The following is a 22,474-nucleotide window of genomic DNA, read 5'->3' as shown; positions in this document are numbered from 1 at the left end:
ATTACAAGGTTGAGCAGCTTGTGCCTGTCAGCGACTGCCCCGGAGGGGAGAGCAGCAGTGTAGCATCGGGACCCACTGAGCGCAGCTCTGGTGCGGTGCCTTGCATCCCGGAGGATGTCGGAGGAGGCTGAACAGCTGCAGCAGGGGGTGAGATCTGTACACTACTTACTCCTGCCCTAGTGCCCTACCATCCACCCGTTACTCTCCTCAAATTCCCAGTCAGGCCCTGTAGTTCAGTGTTCCTTTATAAGTCCCGGGGCCAGGATACTTAAGGGAACCCTTTCCCTTACTAGCAGTCCCCCTTCTGTCAGTCAGTGGTGTGTTCAATTGGCCGGGTTAGGAGAGGGGGGTTATAACTCAGCAGTTTATTTGAGATGGGGAAGTTAGGGATAAGTCGCCCCCCCCCCCCCCCCGGCTCATGCTGGGTGGTTATGCGGTTTTATTGTACCAGCTCATGTTTGGTGCAACTGTTTAAATTGCTGGTTTTATCTAATGCATATCTGCTGGTATTTACTTTCATGCTGGTATTCTTTAACGCATTGTGTGAATTAAATGTAAATGCTGTTTTTCTTGCCATGAAATGTATATGTATTTGCTGACAGTGCACTGCTTGGTTGCCGGTATCTACAGCAGGGACAGTTCATGCTAATGTAATGTATAGTCTTTGCCTGCTGATGCCTAATTGCATGCTGACATTTCTCAAAGTACTGTGTATTTTACTGTGAAGCATTTACGTTGTTAATTCCTGTGGTGCAATGTATATCTAATGCTTGCTTAACCCTGTGTAACCCCGGCTGGCGAGTTTGTATTCTGTTCAGGATACATTTTATACTGCTGTTATTCACTCATTTGTAAATATAAAACTGCGTTGTACCTTCCTCTATGTGTCTGTCATTGTGTCTGTTTAAAAGGGAAACACATTGCTTACCCCTCTGATCAAATTCAAACCTGGTCCCTAGTCTAACATATGGGACATTACACACCCTTACTAGACTAGCAGCTGTGTATGACTCAGAATTACGCACAGATGCGCTCCTGGCTACAGACCATGCACTGAGCTACAAATCCCAAGAACCGTCCGCTAAACGGACTTGAATGCGACTCTGCATAATTGCATCCCGTCCAGCGATCTGTGCTCTGAAATGAAATCTCATTAAAGTACTGTATTATTAATTTATATACGGCCACTTCTCTGCTATCACTTGTTCTGTTCCATAGGATCTCTTGTGCACTATGAAAGACGTTCTGTTGCTGGAAAAGTGTTGACACCCCCAACTACAGGCCACTTTTACATCCTGCACCTACTGAAACTACCCAAACTACCCAATGCAATTAATAACAAGTACTGCAGCTAACAATTGTAATTTAATAAATAAAAGCATTGATGCCCTATGGCCATATGCCTTCCAATATTTTTTTTTATTATTATTCAATAGACTAATAAATGACAAAAGAGCAACAACTAAGTACATAGAAATAACTGCCTGATGTACAGTTTCAGCTTTATCGTTATTAAATTCTAATAAGTTGCATATATTTTTGAAGACGTCATTAGCAGCCATTTAAAAAAAAAACGTTAACTCTTATTTCAAGTACAGCAATCCTTTAAAAGTTAGGTCATTTATGGAAACTACAATGTTACAGCTTTGATCCAAAATTGTTTTGATAAACAAAATACAAAAAAAAAAAAAAGTCATAATACATTTGAGTCTATAATAATTTACATCACACTAATCGGGCTCCAGCCAGCGCTGCGGCTTACAGGATGACATAGGTGGGTAAAGATTCGTCGTCATCATCCGGCACATACTGAACGAACGGCTGGTCCTCTTTGTGAACGTCTTGGTGTTGTGTTAGATCGTACTGGTTGGTGAAACTCTTGCCACACACGGGGCAGTTGTATGGCGTCCCATCTGCGTGGATTCTCAGGTGACGTTTGAGGGTCGAAGTCTCCCGGAAACACCTGCCGCAAAAGGGACAAGGATATGGCCGCTCCCCTGTGTGGATCCTGATATGTCTAATTAGGCAGCCGTTATACAGGAAACGCTTCCCGCACTCCGAACACACGTGAGGCCGCTCACTTGTATGGGCCCTTATGTGTCTGTCGCAAGCGGCTTTGACGTTGAACAATTTCTCACACATGGTGCAGGGATAGAAGACCTCCCCGGCGTGGAGCCGCAGGTGCATCTCGAAGTTGGATTGCTTGATGAAACACTTGCCGCATTCTGGACACGGGAGTGGCTGGTTTCTAATGTGCAGCAGCCGATGCCTCTCCAGGCTGGACCGTGTGTACAGAGACTTGCCACATTCATGGCACGGCCATGGCGCTCCGCCTTTGTGTATTTTCAAGTGTGTTTCCAGCTCAGATTGTGAAGTAAAACATTGCGAGCAAGCTGGACAGACCCGTATCTTCGCCTCCATGTGAAGGATCAGATGTTCTTCCAGAGCAGCCTTATCCTGGAAGTGTTTCCCGCACTGCGGGCAGGAAGAGGTCAGCTGGCTGTGGGCTGCCTGGTGTTTAGATGACCCTGAGAGGTTGCTGTAGGTTTCCTGAGATACAGGAGAGGTAAAAGCTAAGTCTACAGCTGGTTTCCTCTCACTGTTTGCATAACCGCCCACCACGTGACTGTCAGGTCTTTTCTGTAGAGAATTATTTCCTTCCCTGCGTCCTAGAACATAAGGGGATTCGGTGACATTTCCGCCATTCTCTGAGCTTTGGTTGTTGACCACGACTCTCTTCACGAACCAAACGTTTACCGATCTCTCCGAAGAAGGATCTTGAACATTGCCGGACTGTACTGGGGTAATCACGTCTTCAATTACCCAGTCTGAAACCGAGAAATAAGGACAGTGAGTATTTGCTGCTGACTGGGACAATAACTTCCAAGAATTATGTCCTTTGGTAATAAGCATGTGAGCTGCCGGATCCAGCACGATTCCGGCGAGTTAGCCCTTAGTTTAAAGCAGCAATAATTTAGAAGCCAAAACCAGCTTAGTAATGCCTTATTAAGGATTGCCACTTTAAATCTACATTCTAAATCATAGGAATCGTGCCAGTCCCTGTAACTCGCAGGCTATTACATACTGGCTTATCTGCAATTATTGACTAGAATAATTCTCTAATGATAACGCCCATTTACGAACAGTGGTAAAATGTAAATAACATGTTTTACACTAACAGACATCCAACAGAGCCGGGAAGCTTCGCTAGAGCAGATGGACCAATGATTGCTTAAGCTACCCACTGTTTGTTAAAAATTGGATTGCTGTCATATTGAATTCGTTAATCCACAGCTCGATGTAGTGATCAAATGGCGCGATAACTCCAACAATGGTACAGTGACTCGCCCCAATCACGCCACGAACTTGCAGATATCTGTACACAGAGCAGTCTTGTTTACATTCATTGTATAGCTTAAATAATAGAGATTAATGTGAACATACCGTATTTCATGTGGGGAAGTTGTTTGTACTTAGGTTAAAAGTTATGTGGGAGATCCTGGGATGGACCCTTGGTTAAGTAACATCGGGGGGGGGGAAGCTGATAAAAGCTATGGAAGCATTTGGCTCTGTGACAGACTTGGCAAAACAATCCTAACAACAAGTGCAATTCTGTGTAACTTTTTCCTTTTCATTTTGAAATTGCAACATATTTGTCCATGTAATATGTAACCCTTTTATTCCTATCCTTTCTGTAGCTAAGCATTGTGCCTCCTTTGTAAATAAAGTGTTTCTTTATTAGTCTATTTTCATTTAGGCTCCAGAACCCAGTGTGTGAAGAAGCTATTAGATTGCCAGGCTACGCTGTAACTATTATTCATTGCTATAAGCTGGGGAGGACCAGCTGACCGAGTGCTAGTTTGTGTCACATAAGCCTGCGCAATTGTTATAGAGTGTTTCCCCTTTGTGTAATTACAGCGGGTGGGGGCAGTAGAGGGGTGTATGGTATAACGGGCAGTGTAATAGCATATTTATTGTATTATATTGGGCTCTGCCCTCACTACATCTGGACTTGGGGATCTGAGTGATTGCAGTCCTGACACTAGTGTAGGGCCGTTCAGGGCAGGGCCGGCCCTAGGGGGTACTGTCCCGCTGTTCCACCCGTGGGCCGAAGTGGCCCGCAGGTGGTCAAATCGGGAGGTTGCAGACCCCCGGAGTGTGAATGGATGCATCCTTCCGCTGACAGGAGTGGGCTGGGCGAAGCCCAGCCAGTGACGGAGGGCTGGGCTTTGCCCCCAGCCTGACGTAATTTGGAGGCATGCCATACGGGCACGCCTCAAAATAATGTCACGTAGGGGGCGTGGTCTATGGAAATTAGGCCATGCCCCCAATTTCGGCAGCGCGCGATGTAAGGGCGTCTTGTTCTGGGCCTGCACAGGGTGCTCCGACCACTGGAGCCGGCCCGGGGTCAGGGTGATGCATGTACTGGCCTCACATAGTGCCAAACCAGGGATGTACCTTACAGTAGTAATAGAGGTGTAATAAGTGTACAAGACTACTCATGTCTACATCATTTCTTTATTTTTTTCCACACAATCATGAGCAAATCAGGATTCTTGGTAGATTTGAGAGCTTCAGCGACGCAAATCGGTTTCAATTCCAGCAATCTCAGATGAGACATGATTCTTAGTAAATTTTCCCCTAGGTTCTTTATACCCATCCAGTATAAACATGATACATATGGCTGAGCATGACATGAAGCGTGGTAAGAAGACCCTGTTCCATCCCCCGTTCCAACTACTTTACCACTATACAATACATTTCTCTCACTGGATTACCCTCCTATGCAGAAATCTGGAACCCCAACCACCTCTCCCTAATGATCTGGTCATTCTGTGTCTTGTGTCTATGTGCAATATAAGGGCCTGATTCATAGATGTATGGTAACGCGATGGTTAGCGCACATCACCGATGTTTGGGAGTTTGCGCATGTGTAGGACCCATTTTGTACATATACAGAACAGGTCCTGGGGTCTAGCAAACAGTTCCACCAAGCCTCTGTATGGTTGACAGGCAGAAGCATTTGGGTGGCGGTGTGGGAGTGACCTGCATTCCCGGAAATGGGGAGGGGGGGTGTCACCCCCGTTTTCTGGGAGTGCTGAGGCCAGGGTTTGGAGGCCATGGACACAGACTTCCTGGCCTGGCAAGCACCCAAGAGCCGGTCAGCCATATGTGAGCTGAGGTTTATGCTGGGTACACAATGAACAGATATATCAGCAGATCGAGTGATACACTGAACGACCATCATCTTCCAGGCAGCCACGGGTCCTGCTGACCCCCTCCCCGCGGCTGCATGTGTACGGGTAATCGGCTGATCGCCCGTACACACTTGATGATGGACAGATACGTCTGCAGATAGATTTGTCCATCAGCTGTGCAGCACAGCCAACGCGATATGTCTGTGAACTACTTTACTTAGCTGTCAGATATTGGGGAACACCTCAACAGTGATCTCAGGCTGCAACCTCAGGTGCAGAGCTGGGATCACAGATGCTGACAGGAGTCTCTTCTCTTCAGCATTAGCATGTTAGATGGAAGGTATTGCACAGTTGCTTGTGTGTGGCTCTGCAATTCCGTCCATCTCTGAACGGAATCAGTATGATTTACCGCCAGCCACATTCCGACAGCGGAAGCCCGGCAGTGAAGATCCAAACAGGGGAATATTTTTTCTATTTACTAACCTAACCTCCACCCCTAACCATCCCTTAGGGGTGCCTAACCCTAACCCACCCTTCCCCTAGCCTAACCCTAACCTCTCGGGGGGGTGCCTAACCCTAAGGCCCCTCCCCCAGGAGCCCCTAACCTACCCCCCCCCCCCGCCCGCGCAGCTGTCCGCGCCCGGCTTACCTTCGATTGGTAAGCCGGGTGTCGGGCTCCCAGCGTAGTTCTAATGACAGGCGTTAGGATTTTGACACCTGTCATTAGACACCTGCCGGGATTAGACAGTTGGGATGCCGACGGTTGGCATTTAGACCGTTGGCATCCTGACTGCCTACCCTCTGAACCTGGCCCGGAGTGCAGTAATAATTGGAGGTGTATAGATGGAAGGGTTCTCTACCTTCATACCTTGACATGCGGTTTGCCGTGACTTGGCCGCAATGCTGGCATCCAGATAACAAGGAGAACCAAATGCTTTTGTACAGACAGTAACGACAGAGTGACCATCACCTGTCCCTGCACTAGAGACCGTGTAACCGGCACCAACTCTCCCCAAAGCTGCCAGGGATGTTCTGTTTAGCCCAACTTTAATGGCTGCACTATTTTTATACACACGTTTGGGTTTCTCATTTATTTAGGAAATCTACATAAGACACAGAATCAGTAGGTTATCACCTCCTCACATTATATTTTGTGCAGTGGTTATATTGCTTTAATAAGTACGGGCGCTATTATCTAGACTAGCTGAGATATAAGGTCTCCCGTATGGGGTTTTTCCTTACTGTAACCAGGAGCCTGTGCTGAAAGTATGGCAAATCTCCCAGAGACAGCTTTCCTTCCTCAGACTGACATTCTGCTGGTTACATTGTTTGGCGGTGCTCCTCACAGTGACTGCAGGAAGTGATATCATCATGTGCATGACATCACTGCCAGACTACAAGAACTTGCTGGATAAGTGACATCCAGATAAGAGATCCCGTTCCTGGAATTCCTTTGTTTGTACAGTACATACACCTATATCATGTGTGGATTCTATATCACTGTGAAACATCTTCCCTGCGGCCTCTCCTACACTCATTGTGCAGGGCTTTCCACAAGGGCTGCTGGGGGTAACACTGATACCTAATGGGCAGACTTTCAACTGAACAAGTCTTTAAATGCACTCGCAGCTGGGAATGGTGCAGCGCGGAGCATCCAGAATACGGTAATGGTTCTGGGGAGAGTTCTGCAGCACAAAGTAACACACACAAAACATATATTGCTCATAGACTGCTGTAGAACTTAGGTGCCGCTATCTTTGCCATTTAGGGGCAGATGCACAGTTGCTCGCAAGTTGACCACAATTACACTCAGGTTGCACGCAAGAAACTAAATGCGAATACTACATACATATGGTTGATTAAATCGTAGCTTCCTCATTAGCGCACACTTGCACCATACATCTGATCAGACAAATCTCTGCGCATACACAATTCTACATAGTCATCAATACCGACTACAGCCCCCGGACACACCATTACTAAACTTGCAGCTGTGTATGACCCAGAATTCGCATAGATGTGCTCCTGGCTACAGAGCATGCACTCAAGAACCGTCCGCTAAACGGACTTGCATGCGGCTCTGCATAAGTGCATCCTGTCCAGCGATCTGTGCTCTGAAATGAAATCTCATTAATGTACTGTTTTATTATATACGGCCACTTCTCTGCTATCACTTGTTCTGTTCCATAGGATCTCTTGTACACTATGAAAGACTAGATCTCTTGTACACTATGAATGAAAGTTCTCTTGCTGGAAAAGTGTTGACACCCCCATCTACAGGCCACTTATAGATCCTGCACCTACTGAAACTACCCAAAGCAATTAATAACATGTACAAGGATACTGCAGCTAACAGTTGTAATTTAATAAATAAATGCATGGATGCCCTATGGACATATGCCTTCCATTATTTTTTTTTTTAATTATGTGATAGTTGTTGCTCTTTGTCATTTATTAGTCTAAGTACATAGAAATAACTGCCTGATGTACAATTTCAGCTTTATCGTTATTAAATTCTAATAAGTTGCATATATTTTTGAAGACGTCATTAGCAGCCGTTTCAATAAAATGTTAACTCTTATTTCAAGTACAGCAATCCTTTAAAAGTTAGGTTTATAGAAACTACAATGTTACAGCTTTGATCCAAAATTGTTTTAGAACACAAAATACAAAAAAAAGAAAGTCATAATACGTTTGAGTCCATAATAATTTACATCACACTAATCGGGCTCCAGCCAGCGCTGCGGCTTACAGGATGACATAGGTGGGTAAAGATTCGTCGTCGTCATCATCCGGCACATACTGAACGAACGGCTGGTCCTCTTTGTGAACGTCTTGGTGTTGTGTTAGATCGTACTGGTTGGTGAAACTCTTGCCACACACGGGGCAGTCGTACGGCGTCCCATCTGCGTGGATTCTCAGGTGACGGTTGAGGGCCGAAGTCTGGCGGAAACACCTGCCGCAATAGGGACAAGGAAACGGACGCTCCCCCGTGTGGATCCTGAGATGTCTAATTAGGCAGCCGTTATACAGGAAACGCTTCCCGCACTCCGGACACACGTGAGGCCGCTCACTTTTATGGGCCCTTATGTGTCTATCGCAAGCAGCTTTGACGTTGAACAGTTTCTCACACATGGTGCAGGGATAAAAGACCTCCCCGGCGTGGAGCCGCAGGTGCATCTCGTAGTTCAATTGCTTGATGAAACACTTGCCGCATTCTGGACACTGGAGTGGCTGGTCTCTAATATGTAGCAGCCGATGCCTCTCCAGGCTGGACCGTGTGTACAGAGACTTGCCACATTCATGGCACGGCCATGGCGCTCCGCCTTTGTGTATTTTCAAGTGTGTTTCCAGCTCAGATTGTGAAGTAAAACATTGCGAGCAAGCTGGACAGACCCGTATCTTCGCCTCCATGTGAAGGATCAGATGTTCTTCCAGAGCAGCCTTATCCTGGAAGTGTTTCCCGCACTGCGGGCAGGAAGAGGTCAGCTGGCTGTGGGCTGCCTGGTGTTTAGATGACCCTGAGAGGTTGCTGTAGGTTTCCTGAGATACAGGAGAGGTAAAAGCTAAGTCTACAGCTGGTTTCCTCTCACTGTTTGCATAACCGCCCACCACGTGACTGTCAGGTCTTTTCTGTAGAGAATTATTTCCTTCCCTGCGTTCTAGAACATAAGGGGATTCGGTGACATTTCCCCCATTATCTGAGCTTTGGTTGTTGACCACGACTCTCTTCACGAACCAAACGTTTACCGATCTCTCCAAAGAAGGATCTTGAACATTGCCGGACTGTACTGGGGTAATCACGTCTTCAATTACCCAGTCTGAAACCGAGAAATATGGACAGTGAGTATTGCTTCTGACTGGGACAACGACTTCCAAGAAATAGGCCCTTTGGTAATAAGCCTGCGAACTGCCGACTCCAGCACGATTCCGGCGAGTTAGCCCATAGATTTAAAGCAGCAATAATTTAGAAGCCAAAACCAGCTTAGTAATGCCTTATTAATGATTGCCGCTTTAAATCTACATTCTAAATAGTCTGAATTGTGCAGGTCCCTGTAACTCACAGGCTATTACATACAGGTTTATCTGCAATTCATTACTAGAATAATTCTCTAGCTATAACTCCCATTTACGAACAGTGGTAATAAAAGGATTTTGGTTACTTACCGTTGAATCCTTTTTCTGAATCAGGCTGGGGGACACTGGACCATGGGATTGTCGGTTGGGGCTGGAGCAGGCACTTAATGACACTGTAGATGTAATCCTAGCTCCTCCCCCCTGAATTCCCATCATGCCAGTACTTCTTTAAAAGAGCCTGGAGAGGAGTAGCAGGAACCTCATGAAACTGTTTTAGAACAACTAAACCAATCCAGTAGGGAAAAGACCGAAGGCTGAAGAATAACCAAGCTGATTCAACTCATAAAAGGTCTGCTGAGCAGCTGGCCAATCACGTTCCAACGCACCATAAGAAACTCGCAGAGAACAGTGCAGTGTATCAAAGAGGGCACGTCCAAGGAAAACTGCAGAGCTCAGCCAACAAGCAGAGCCAGATCATCCCAGTCCCGAGGATTCACCAAAGGAGGAAGTACCGGAAGGACAAACTCCGAAACCAGTGTTGGCTAGAGTCGTAAAAGAGTATGCGGAACCGCCCCTGGCAGACGAGCAAATACATAACTATGCCGAGGGAAGACCCTAGCCATAAGGAAGAACCGCTTCCCAGGCCCGGACTGAAATTGTCAGGAATGCAGCCTGTGTGAGAGTCCCAGGAGACTAGATTAAGAAAACCAGTTACACCCGCAGATGAAACGATGTCCAATGCGCAGCACACGCTGTCAACAAAATCTGGACCCTTGGAATAATGGTCAAATGCAGCTGCAAAGAAAATGACAGTGCTAACACCTGTAACTTCACGAGGCAAAGTTGTCAGCCGACCTCCCGACCCATCAGAAGGAAGGCCCTGATACCTTAAAACGGTTACTCCACAAGAGGTAGAGTTTCCAAACCCTGAGGTCAGCGTGAGATGAAAACGGAATCCCAGTACAAACCCTGGGAGAGAAACACCCACAGCGTCCTCACTCCCAGACTCAGAAGCACAGGTGCGAAAATCAGCCGAGGAAGCCCCCTGTTAGAAAAGAGCCTAGGTATAGTGAGTCTGGACCAACTGAAAGACACCGCCTCTGGTCCACTGATCTCGGGAGAATACCAGAGTACCCTGACTAGCGCCACCAGCTTGGAGCCACCAGGATTACTCTCACTCGAACAACCGTAACCTGGAGACCTGAAGGAACAGCATGGACAGTGGTACCAGAAGCTCTGGATAAATCTTCCATAGAACACTCAAGGCAGTCACTTGAGGAAGCCTGCGGATACCAGGATCCCATCCCAAATTGTGTAGCCTTGCAAATGTACCGAGAGGCCCTGAAAACCCCTGCGGAATAGGCCTCATCCCCACAGTAGGAGAGAGAGAGAGAGAGAGAGAGAAACCACTTCCCTGAGATAAACATGGTTCTGCTGAGGAAGACCACCCTCCAAAGTCCAACTTCCGGCACGACCCTGATAGAGAGACGGAACCAAATTTTGCCATCCAGGAAAACCTATGGCACCCTGCCGTGCATTTCAGCCTGCCGGAAGACTTACCTATGCCATCACTCGGTCGTTATGCGACCGACTGCGACCAGCTAGTGTGGATGGACAGGGGCCTCTAAAAACTATGGTTAGGAGCTTGAGCACATCGAACAGCCGAACCACTATGGACGGTGCCCTAAGGCCTCAGAGGCGAAAACAACTGCCTGTAACCTCAGCAGAGGAGACTCGTGGCCGTGGCTCCGATGAGTCTGTTTGTAAGGCCCCAATGGAGAGTGACAGGTACTGCTGTACTGAATGAGAACTGAGAAGAGAAGGATGCCCTGCAATCCTGTCAAGATTGGAGAAATACACACAGGGACTCCCATAAGCAGAACCTGGTGTACTGAATGGTCCTCAAGGTGGAGAGCAACCAGCCCGACCACCAACTGTACAACAAGAACGGTAAGGTCCAGCATTGTCCGTCGCAGGACAAGCCCACTGGAGAAAGGTGTCGATGGCTAACCCCAGCAGTGAAGGCGCAGACACAGAAGCCAGGAAGGCCTTGCTAAATCTGGATACAGCCCTGATCAGAAAACACTTGAAACAAGCGACCAGAGAAGATCCGTAACTGTGAAGCAGAGGTATCCTACCCTAGCAGTTTGTGATACCTGCTGTGCACGTAATGCGCGGCGGCACTGTGCAATCAAGCGGAGCCCAGCCTCCACCGAACCGAATAGACACGGAACCAAGTCAAGTACTTCCTGATGGGAGTAAGACGACCTGCCTCAATCGGAAGCCGAAACACACATGTTCCCGACCACTAGCGAGGAGGTTGTCGTGTGGATCCCGGAACGAAGATAGTTCATGCAAACTGAACTACCCATCCCCTTGTGTTCAAGACACGAAGAGCAAACAGTGGCTGGAATTAGCCAGTCAGCCTGAGGACCTGGATCACTAATATGTTGCTGACCAGGAGCAACTGTTCTGACCATTCACAAGTGTTTCTATATAGAGAGATACACTTCGTTAGGCCCTGGGCTTCTATGGAGCTAGTCCTCCTAACTGAGAATATGACTAGATATCCTGTCTCCCTAAAAACTAACACTTGCTGGGGAAGAAGCGGCTTGAAAAAGCCTGACTGTCCAAGGACACACCGCCCTGAAAAGGAGTGAAAACTTGACCGTGCGGACCCCACCCTTGGTGATGGCCACTGACAGAGGAAATTCCTTACCAACCGTTGATCGTGTAAGGAACAACCCGGCCAAAAACACGTATGCTAAAGGAAGAGTGAAAGGACCCCATAGCCAAAACGGCCGCAGCTGACAACTCGGAAGCTGATATTTCCAATATAGAGAAGAACCCCAGGGCGAATCTGATCATAGCTCACACCACCTTGGCAAGGCTGGATAACGACCTCAGAGTCTTTCAAACCAGACCGGAGACCGCTCTGCAATGTCTAGCTAGCGGATCCCCATAGCAGGCTGATCGGTCTAAGCGGCTACTACCTCGACCACCGTTGTAGGTCCTTTCCCTTGGGTAGTCAATCCGGTGGAAGCCACTGCATAAGGGATAGCGCTTTCCGAAACCGGCGATGCCGAAGCCTGCCTGAAGAGACTGGAGACAGACTCTTGGACAGACCCAGAACAACAGTCTGGGAATCCAGAACTAAAAACCCCACCAACCGAGTGGTGCGCAGCAGCAATCAGGTGGAAAGGACAGGCGGTCCTATTTGGTCGAGACCGTGCAAGTCCACGCATGGTCTTACCTACTGAAGTTGCTAATGGGGGCCCCCCACCTGCGTAGAACCGCAGAGGGTTCCTCCAAATAGATGATATAGTTGTGATGCTGCACCCTGCAACTCCAGAACCTGAGCGGGAAAGTTAACTCCATAGAGGGAACAATGTCCTTGGCCGAAATGAGAGAAAACCCCAAGTCTTCCCTTGGTCTGCACCAGCAGCACTAGAGCTTACACCGACTCGCTGAGCGCTACTGCCCACGCAGTATTTCAGTATATTTTTGGAGTGTGGGAGAAACTGGAGCACCCGGAGGAAAACCATGCAAGCACAGGGAGAACATATAAACACCACACAGCTAGGGCCAAAGTGGGAACTGAGCCCACAACCTCAGTGCTATGAGGCAGCAATGCTAGCCCTTACACCCTATGTGCTGCCCTTCCTATATATGCAAGAACCCCGACGGTAACTGCTTGTGACCTCACACCTGGGAGTAAACCGCGGCCCAAATAGGAATTGAACCCACACCGCTGTGCGGTGAGGCTGCAACGCCAACCATTACCCCATAAGTGTCGTTAGGGTAGTGGATAGAGCCTCTTTAGAAGACGTACCCCTATTTCATCAGTTACTGTTCAATGCCATGTCACCTATGAGAACATAGAGGGGGTATCTAAACCTGTGGTGATTCAAAGAGGGGGCATATCAGATATTAAACTGATGAGAACCAATACTAGACACCCAAGCAACAGGCCAGACTGTACTGTACTGATGCACTGTGCCCCTACTGGCATCTACTATGTGGCAGAAATGTGCTAGTATAGGGACACCTATAGTAATTGGAAACAGGGTTACACAGGGTTACAGTCAATAGGGTACATATCTATCCAGGGGACCCACATCGCTGCAGCAAGGGAGAGGGGTTGTGCAGAGCAGGCGAATGCACGAGTCATCCCGGCTCCTCTGCTGTCTGTCGCCGGAGGGGGAGATCAGCGCTCCGCCCCCTCCAATCTCCACTCTCCCGTTGAGTAGTTCCCCGTGCTAGGGGAAAACTTCATGCAGCCCGCTGACAGTACCGCTGCAGGAGGGGGGAGAGCTGCACTGGATGCTCCGCCTCCTCCAATCTCTGCATCGTCACTGGCACTTGACCAGTTAAGCCCAGCTGGGATGGGCAGGCTGCGGCCTTGCATATGCGTGAGGGGAGCCGCCACCACCAGAAACCCGTTGACATATAATGTGTAGAGGGGCCGGCAGCTTCAAGCTTTGCCCCCCCCCCCATACCGTGGCTGTACTCACAAGTGCTACTCCCCTGCCTGGGGAAAGCACTTGGCCGCTCCGACTGAGCTGCCTGTGGGGGCGCGCTTACATGATGGAGCCGCCCTCCTCAAGCCTGGCAAGATGGCGCGGCCATTTGGGACAGCTCTGCTGCCCTGCACCCTCTAAAAGGGTGCGAGTAAAAGGGTGCGAGCGCGCACTGTCCCCAGGCCCAGGCGGTCTCTCCTAGAGACAGGAGTGCTCCGTGGGGGGTCCCGCCGCCGCGCACCCTCCCCAGCCGCAGCTGCATTTCGGCGAGCTGTTCCTCAGCTCCTGCAGCCGGCCGCACTCACACTGTGCAGCGCACAATACCTCAATTAGAAACAACAACAAAAAAACTATTACAAATACAAAGTAAAAAAAACAAGCTACCTACAAGGGCTGCATGGCAGCCCGTCCCAAATGTGCCCTTACTCCTCAGGCACTTATAGACTTAAGACTTGGCATGATGGGATTGCAGGGGGGAGGAGCTAGGATTAAAGCTACAGTGTCATTAAGTGCAAAGAACAAGGAACAAAGTAGCGCTTATAGACAATAATAGAAACAATTTAACAAACTGATGTTACAAACAATAATAAAATACCATTGTATCAAGGTGCAAATATGCTGGCAATGAATAGGAGCTGATCAGTCAACGAAAAGTCTCTCTGCAATTAGAGAAATAATTTCCAAGGAAAGGTATTTAAAACCAGTTACTGCACTGAATAATCACAATTGATATCAATAATGAGTCAGGATAAAGCACCGTGAGTGACAGCTGAATCAGAACTCTCCAGTGAGGACAAGAATTGAAGAGGCCGTGATGTGAGCCTGTATAGTCCTACGGCTCACCTTAGCGGCTCACTGCTGGAGCGTCTCCGTTGTATGCTCTCAGCCTGTGTAAGCTAGACGCCGGGTCTGTCAGTGGAGGTAAGGATCAGGGCTGTTGTATAGGTCCGCTAAGCCTTAAACGGCTTTCTGTTGGAGTGTCTCCGCTGTGTGTTCCCAGCCTGTGCACACTGACCGCCGGGTCTATCAAGGAGGTGAGACTCACGGCTGTGGTGTGGTCTGTGCGGGAGCCGGCGTGGTATGAAGGCTCGGACCAGCGGGAACCAAGGAGGTATTTCAGCAATGTAATAGACCAAAGAGAGAGGTGATCAGCTGTGAATCTCCGTCAAGTAAATGCAGCAGAATATAGCCCAATAGCCTTAACGCGTTTCGCCGGGACAACACTCCCGGTTTCTTCAGAAGGAGGGCTTGAAGTGCCTGCTCCAGCCACAACCGCCAATCCCATGGTCCAGTGTCCCACAGCCTTGATGATAGAGAAATGTAAATAACGTGTGAGTGCGCTAGGAACATGCGGCCGCCTGTGCATGCACATAGCGTTTTAAACCGACAAACGTCCAACAGAGCCGGGAAGCTTCGCTAGAGCCGATGGACCAATGATTGCTTAAGCTACCCAGTGTTTGTTAAATATTGGATTGCTGTCATATTTAATTCAGTACGACACAACTCGATGTGGCGATCAAATGGCCCGATAACTCCAACAATGGTAAATCGACTTGCCCCATCACGCCACGAACTTGCAGATATTTGTACACAGAGCAGTCTTGTTTACATTCATTTTATCGCTTAAATAATAGAGATTAATGTGAACATACCGTATTTCATGTGGGGAAGTTGTTTGTACTTAGGTTAAAAGTTATGTGGGAGATCCTGGGATGGACCCTTGGTTAAGTAACATCGGGGGGGGGGAAGCTGATAAAAGCTATGGAAGCATTTGACTCTGTGACAGACTTGGTAAAACAATCCTAACAACAAGTGCAATTCTGTGTAACTTTTTCCTTTTCATTTTGAGATTGCAACATATTTGTCCATGTAATATGTAACCCTTTTATTCCTATCCTTTCTGTAGCTAAGCATTCTGCCTCCTTTGTAAATAAAGTGTTCCTTTATTAGTCTATTTTCATTTAGGCTCCGGAACCCAGTGTGTGAAGAAGCTATTAGATTGCCAGGTTTCGCTGTAACTATTATCCATTGCTATAAGCTGGGGGGGACCAGCTGACCGAGTGCTAGTTTGTGTTGCAGAGCCTGCGCAATTGTTATAGAGTGCTTTGGGTACCTGCGTCCCCTTTGTGTAATTACAGCGGGTGGGGTCAGTAGAGGGGTGTATGGTATAACGGGCAGAGTATAGAATATTTATTGTATTATATTGGGCTCTGCCCTCACTACATCCGGACTTGAGCGATCGCAGTCCTGACACTAATGTAGGGCCGTCAGGGTGATGAAAGAACTTACTCTGACATAGTGCCAAACCAGGGATACCTAGAGGGCTCCCTGACAGTAGTAATAGAGGTGTAATAAGTGTACTAGACTACTCATGTCTATATTCCCTATATAACTACGATCAGGGCACCAGTGACTGGCTCTGTGCATTGCAGATTGTTATGAAGGTAAAAGAAGTGATACAATGTAAAGTGATAACGGGAAATGTAACGGTCATGTGACAGGACAGGGCTCAGTAATTAGTAGCTTCTCAGTGTAAATGTAAATATCCTAAGTACATATGGCCGGCCTGTACCATTCCAGGGCAGTCAGTGGTTGGTAAACCTGCTGTACATTTTATTTCTTTATACTACTGATCTATGAGAAGGCGAAAAGTCTTTCAAATTGAATACGGGGTAAAAGCAAAACAGGCGAAAATGTCATCATCGGTGAAAAAGTATCGCTGATCCGAACCTTTCGCCTCAAATTGAATACGGGCCATAGACTGGCTCCACGACACGACTGGTTCTTACTGACCTGGCTTTGGATCCCTCTTGGGCTCACTTTCTGGTTTAATCCTCGGAGTATCATCAGGAACTACATACACATCTGTGTATACAAGAACAGAGAGTACACATCTCATTAGAACACTAAAATAGCAGCGAAAACAGCTAATACACTGACAGCTAGATGTTATTTTATATATGTGGATGGGATGCAGTCAGCATCCTGGTGTTCGGGATGGCGACGGTCGGGATCCCGGCACCAGTATCCCGACTGTCGGCATCCCAAAGAAAAGTATAGGGGTGTTAAGGGGAGGTTAGGGCTAGCTAGCGGGGTTAGGGTTAGGCACTGGGAAGGGAGGGTTAGGGTTAGGCACTGGGAAGGAAGGGTTAGGGTAGGAAAATACTCTCCATAAGTTCCTATGGGTGTCGGGATTCTGGCAGTTGGGATGTCGCTGTCGGTATTCTGACCAGCTGCATCCTGACAGCCGGGATACCATACCCATTCCATGTGGTTATGTGCAAGAACTGTTAATATTGTCACCCAGGCTAAATTCATTAAAGTGCATCCAGGCACCTACAGGCTGCGGAGTGTACAGTAATCTCCAGACCGAGGAAGACGCCTCCACACACTATGTCCTAGGCTTGTGCGCAGAACAAAATAAGATGATGTGGATTGTGCAAAGGTTCATGATCCAAATAACATTTATGTACATAGAGACATATTACCGTCTGGTTTATAATGTCCTGTGTGACACAGATCTGTATAATAAATTCTCGATAAAATAAATACAAAATATCCAGACATAAAATGTAGACATCTTTATTGATTAGAGGTCAATGTTGGCAAACAGCACTTAACCCAAAAGGTGATTGGCAGCTCACTCACTAATGTGCAGATTAGTAGTTGCGCTATAACATTACAGCAATACATCATCCTTCATTATAGGAGCCACTGATTATCAATCTGAGAATGTCCCGCCCTTTCTGTACAGGGCCCTCTAAAGATTCTGATACAGATCTGGATAATTAGACATATTACATCACACAGTCAACGACTGACTGCTTTTTAAAAACTCCTGCAGTCCTTGATTAGCCTTGACAGAGTTCATTAGTGAAACGCGTGTTGATAAGAGGACCAGGTGTAGTTGCCTGTCCTAATTAGAGAATGTTATGGATGGTCTATTGGACAGATACAAATAGCTGCGAGGTTGAGACACGTTTCTGGGATATTACAGTAATGGTGCGTACACACGGTATGATTAAAATGCACAATACGAACAATAACGATATCGATCATATCATTATCGTTCATATCATGCACTTTTTGGCCCCTTCGAACCCTGCAACGACCCGCGATGCGCGAGCATGTATGGACGATAGCAATATCATCCATCGCCCGTGCATGCAGGCCAACCTGGTCGATAACGGCCAGGTTTCATAGGGACCCGCGATTGAGGATTGCAGGTCGCTGGCTTGTCGTTGCGGGGTTGGTGGTGTGCTGGATAATCGATATTGATCATCCAGCACTCCGAAAGGTGCAGGGATATCGTACAGTGATATCATTATCGCTGTATATCGTCCCATGTGTACGCACCATAACGTCCGTCATTTGTCTTGACAGAGTTCATTAGTGAAACGCGTGTTGATGAGAGGACCAGGTGTTGTTACCTGTCCTAATTAGAGAATGTTATGGATGATCTATGGGACAGATACAAATAGCTGCGAGGTGCAGACACATTTCCGGGTTATTACAGTAGCTAAAACCGTACTTATTTTTTCTTGCAACTTTATGGTTAGAAGTGTTGTCTGGAGCAAGAGGAGGAGGCAGGACGAAGTTTAAATTGCAAGGGGTCGATTCAATGGATGTGATATGAATGACCGCCGAATGTAAGTCCGGCGGTCAAAATCCCAATGCCGGCATCCCGATGGGTGAAGATCCTGAAAGCCCTAACCCCTTTCCCCCCCTAACCATCCCTTAGGAGTGCCAAACCCTAACCTCCCCCCCTAGTGCCTTACCCTAACCTCCCCCAATAGTGCCTTACCCTAACCTCCCCCAATAGTGCCTAACCCTAACCTCCCCCTGAGGGTGCCTAACCCTAATCCCCCCTTCCCCTAGCCTAAATCTAACCCTCCTGGGGGGGTGCCTAACCCTAAGTCCCCCCGAGGGCGCTGAAACTTAAGCCTCCATCCCCCCCCCCCGCGGCTGTCCGCTTTTAACGCCCGGTTTACCTTCGTTCGGTATGCCGGGCGTCGGGATTTAGGCGGGTGGATAATGATAGGCGTCGGGATTTCAATGCCTTATCATTACTCTGATGCTGGGATTTAACAGTCGGGAAGCCGGCGGTCGAGATTTCCTGACTACATCCAGATTCAATAAGCCTCGAATACCGTGATGTGTTATTGAAACCGCCAGTAACGGCACATCATCATCTCATCCCTATCACACCACATTATGCAGATGTTTGTACATAAACACATCAAGACAAACACATTTCTAAAACACTGGTAAGAAATGAATGGTGTCCTACCTTCTGCAGGTGCGTCACTGTTACTCCGCGCCATCCCGTGCTGGAAGCTGGCGCTCTGCAGCCCATTATTGTGGTTTCTGCTCTGTGCCCATCTGTCACCTGGGAAACAGAACATAAATATCATCATTCCATGCATGGTCACACATCTACTCTCCAGTTACAGGGTTGTCACATCCCGGCCCCACACATACAGGAAATAGCTATGAGAACAGGAGACCTATGGACGACTAGCCGTGTGCTCATTGTCCCTGATATGGAGCAATCTGGCTCCTGGCTACAGGTAACAGCAGGATTATGGGGCGAGGGAACGTCCATTTGTTATACATGGGGGAAGGTCTGATTGGGGCCTGTTAGAAACTGGACCATGCCTTTTACTATGTGTAGTAAGGATTCCACCAACGTGTTCCTCTACTGAGAAATGTGCTGTAAGCTTTGCCTGCAAACGTTCAGCTCTGGAGAAGTCCACAGCTAAAGACCTGTCAGATATCAGCAATGTGCTGGCCCAGACCACTCAGCAACTTTACTTAGTCTGATATTAAATGGATCTAGGACAATATCTGATTAGTTGCAAATCACTAAATACTCCTCATGGTTTAATATCCTTACTGTACCCTTAACAAAGAGGTCACCTATTACACACTCCCTCTAGATAGGCTTTATCCTCTATACTGTAACTAAATCCTCTCTGTACAATGACCTGTCACACTCTACATGAAACCCTTTGGCAATGTACACACATAAAGTACAGATACCCCTGGGCCTCTCTCTCTCCCTCGGACAGTACTTGTATAGTTCTTCAAGTCTCAAGGGGGGAGATTCATTTAGCTGCAAAGCTCTGGCGGAACCTCGCTCGCTAATATAATGCAGGTTATCTGGGAAATCTCACAAAGTCTTTCTTCCTGTAATTACCCACAATGTGCGCAGCCGCTCATCACAGGTGTCGTCATGATAGAAAGTGCTATGCAGAATGCCCACCAGATTCAGTAACCCAAATTCCCCTCCTTATATAGGTCAGGGCAGTAATATAATATAACTGTACTAGACTACTCATCCTATATTCCCTATATAACCATGATCAGGACACCAGTGACTGGATCTGTGCATTGCGGATTGTTATGAAGGTAAAAATAGTGATACAATGTAAAGTGATAACGGGAAATGTAACGGTCATGTGACAGGACAGGGCTCAGTAATTAGGATATTTAAATTTACACTGAGAAGCTATGAAGCACATATGGCCGGCCTGTACCATTGCAGGGCAGTCAGTGGCTGGTAACCCTGCTGTAAATTTAATTTCATTATACTTATGATCTATGAGAGAACACCACATAGACTGGGTACACGACACAACGTCTATGGGGCATATCCAATTAGCGGCTAATTGTTGCGCTAGACGGTATTCAATTAGCGGGGATTCCACACGCGGGTATCCCTGAGACCCCGTGCGCAAGTCCCCGCTGTTTGACTTTACCTCGCACCTCATGTAGGTGCGAGGCAAAATCAGCGTGAGGCCGCCCTATTCGGCCCCTCGCGAGATGGTATTACACACCGATTCCGCAATTCTCGCGGAATCAGTGTGTTCTCGCACAGGAGTCCCGGTCTAATGACGTGGGGATATAGCTATTTACTTGAATAGCTAAACCCCGCATCGCCAATTCACCCGCGGCTAATTGGATATGCCCCTATATATTGCTTTATGTTTACTGACCTGGCATTGGATCCCTCTTGGGCTCATTTTCTGGTTTAATCCCTGGAGTAACATCAGGAACTACATACACATCTGTGTACACAAGACAGAGAGTACACAGCTCATTATAATGTGTACTGTAATATAGCAGCGAAAACAGCTAATACACTGACAGCTAGATGTTATATTATTTATTTATTTGAAACAATAGAATTTGTGGTCAACTTACCGTTGAATCCTTTTCTCTGGGGAAAACTGGACAATAGGATTGGAGGTTGAGGTTGAGGTTAGAGCTGGCACTTAATTAAACTGTAGCTTTAAATGTTACGCTCCTCTCCCCTGCAATCCCACATTTCCAGTACTTCTTTAAAAGAGTCTGGAGACGAGTAGCAGGAACCCCCGTGAGACTGTTAGAACAACAAAACAAACTAGTTGGAAAACGATGGACATTGCACATTAGTGTGAGGGAGGGATCACAGTGTTCCCCAGCCTGCTTAAGAGAAAACGGCAAGCAAAAATCCTATTTTCTCTTGCAGCAAGGCTGGGGAACACTGACCAATGGGACGTTCAACAGTAGCCCCCAGGGGACGGAACGCTCAGGCTGCCTGACAGGAGAACTGTACGCCCAAAGTGGGTGCCACCGAACGCAAATAACCTGAAACCGTAAAAATTAACAAACATGTGGACAGGGGACCAGATGGCCACACGACGTACGTGTGCTGCTGAAGTCCCATGTTGCGCTGCCCATAAGATCACCACTGCCCTAGCGGAAGTCGCTGACACCTGTTCTGGTAGCGGTCGCCCCGGACCAGAATAGGCTGGAGTGATGACCGAGCATATCCAACGCGCAATGGTCTGCTGAGTAGCCAGCCAACCATGTGTATGTGCGTCGTACAAAACCCGCAGAGAAACAGTACGCTGTATAGACGAAGCCTTATCCAAGGAAATCTGCAGAACCCAGCACATCTAGAAGAGCCATCCAAGATTCAGGAAGTTGCCAAAGAAGAACCAGAAATACAATATGCTGGTGGAAGTAAAAAGCCGAAACAAGTGTCGGCTGAAACATAAAAACTGTACTGAGAACTGCCCTACCTCCATGGAAGACGGGAAAAGGCGGCTTGCAAACCCTAAACACAGAACCATGCAGCATTGAGGCAATATCCACAAGGAAGACCAGCTTCCAAGTAACTAACTAAAAATGCGACGAACGGAAAGGCTCAAATGGAGCCTGTGTGAGAGCCAATATGACTAGATTAAGATTCCATGGCACCACCTGAAGATGAAATGGTGGTTGAACATGCACCACACCATGTAAAAAGGGCCTGGACCCTTCCTTGGAAGAATAGCCAAACACTACTGGTAAGAGAGAGACAGGGCCGAAACCAGTACAGTCACAGAATGAAGTCGTAAACCAGCCTCCAAAACAGTGGAGTCAGTAAAAACAGATGTGCTAGATAAAATTTTCACAGAACCATCAAGGAATCCACTGCGGAAGCCAGTTGCGTCCTGGATCTCATACAAAACTGTGGAACCTCGAAAATGGGTCGAGAGGCCATGAGATCCACTAGGGGAAGGCTGCACGTCCAAACGAACAGTAAGAAGACCACAGGATGGAGAGACCATCGCCTAGGAGAAACGTGGCTCTACAGAAGAAGCCAGCAGTCCAATTTCCCGTTACCGGTATAACCACCTAAGAGAGTTG

The 22,474-nt window shown here is 47.6% G+C and overlaps 3 protein-coding genes across 6 annotated transcripts in view; 1 reads left to right on the top strand and 2 right to left on the bottom strand.

The window, feature by feature from the left end:
* LOC148506526 (major histocompatibility complex class I-related protein 1-like) overlaps window positions 1–22,474 on the top strand; it is a 185,481-nt gene that overhangs the window by 149,953 nt on the left and 13,054 nt on the right. The window lies entirely within an intron of this gene.
* Window positions 1,347–5,714, bottom strand: LOC148506527 (uncharacterized). The gene has a single exon (XM_088446657.1). The coding sequence runs from the start codon at window positions 2,911–2,913 to the stop codon at window positions 1,759–1,761; it is 1,155 nt and encodes a 384-aa protein (XP_088302783.1). The 5' UTR covers window positions 2,914–5,714; the 3' UTR covers window positions 1,347–1,758.
* Window positions 7,543–22,474, bottom strand: part of LOC148506525 (uncharacterized) — a 79,393-nt gene continuing 64,461 nt past the window's right edge. For all 4 annotated transcript variants that reach the window (XM_088446652.1, XM_088446655.1, XM_088446654.1 and 1 more), the window contains 4 exons: window positions 20,794–20,865; window positions 19,086–19,184; window positions 16,589–16,660; window positions 7,543–9,019 (listed from right to left, as the gene is read on the bottom strand). In XM_088446652.1, coding sequence (XP_088302778.1) covers window positions 7,947–9,019; window positions 16,589–16,660; window positions 19,086–19,184; window positions 20,794–20,865 — 1,316 coding nt within the window. In that variant the 3' untranslated portion in view covers window positions 7,543–7,946. The remainder of the gene's footprint in view (window positions 9,020–16,588; window positions 16,661–19,085; window positions 19,185–20,793; window positions 20,866–22,474) is intronic.

The sequence above is a fragment of the Taudactylus pleione genome, unplaced genomic scaffold (assembly GCF_031769625.1).
Source record: "Taudactylus pleione unplaced genomic scaffold, aTauple2 ptg000400l, whole genome shotgun sequence".
NCBI lineage: Eukaryota > Metazoa > Chordata > Amphibia > Anura > Myobatrachidae > Taudactylus > Taudactylus pleione.
The sequence above is the reverse complement of the archived record's forward strand: the minus strand, read 5'-3'. Positions and strand labels throughout refer to the sequence as shown.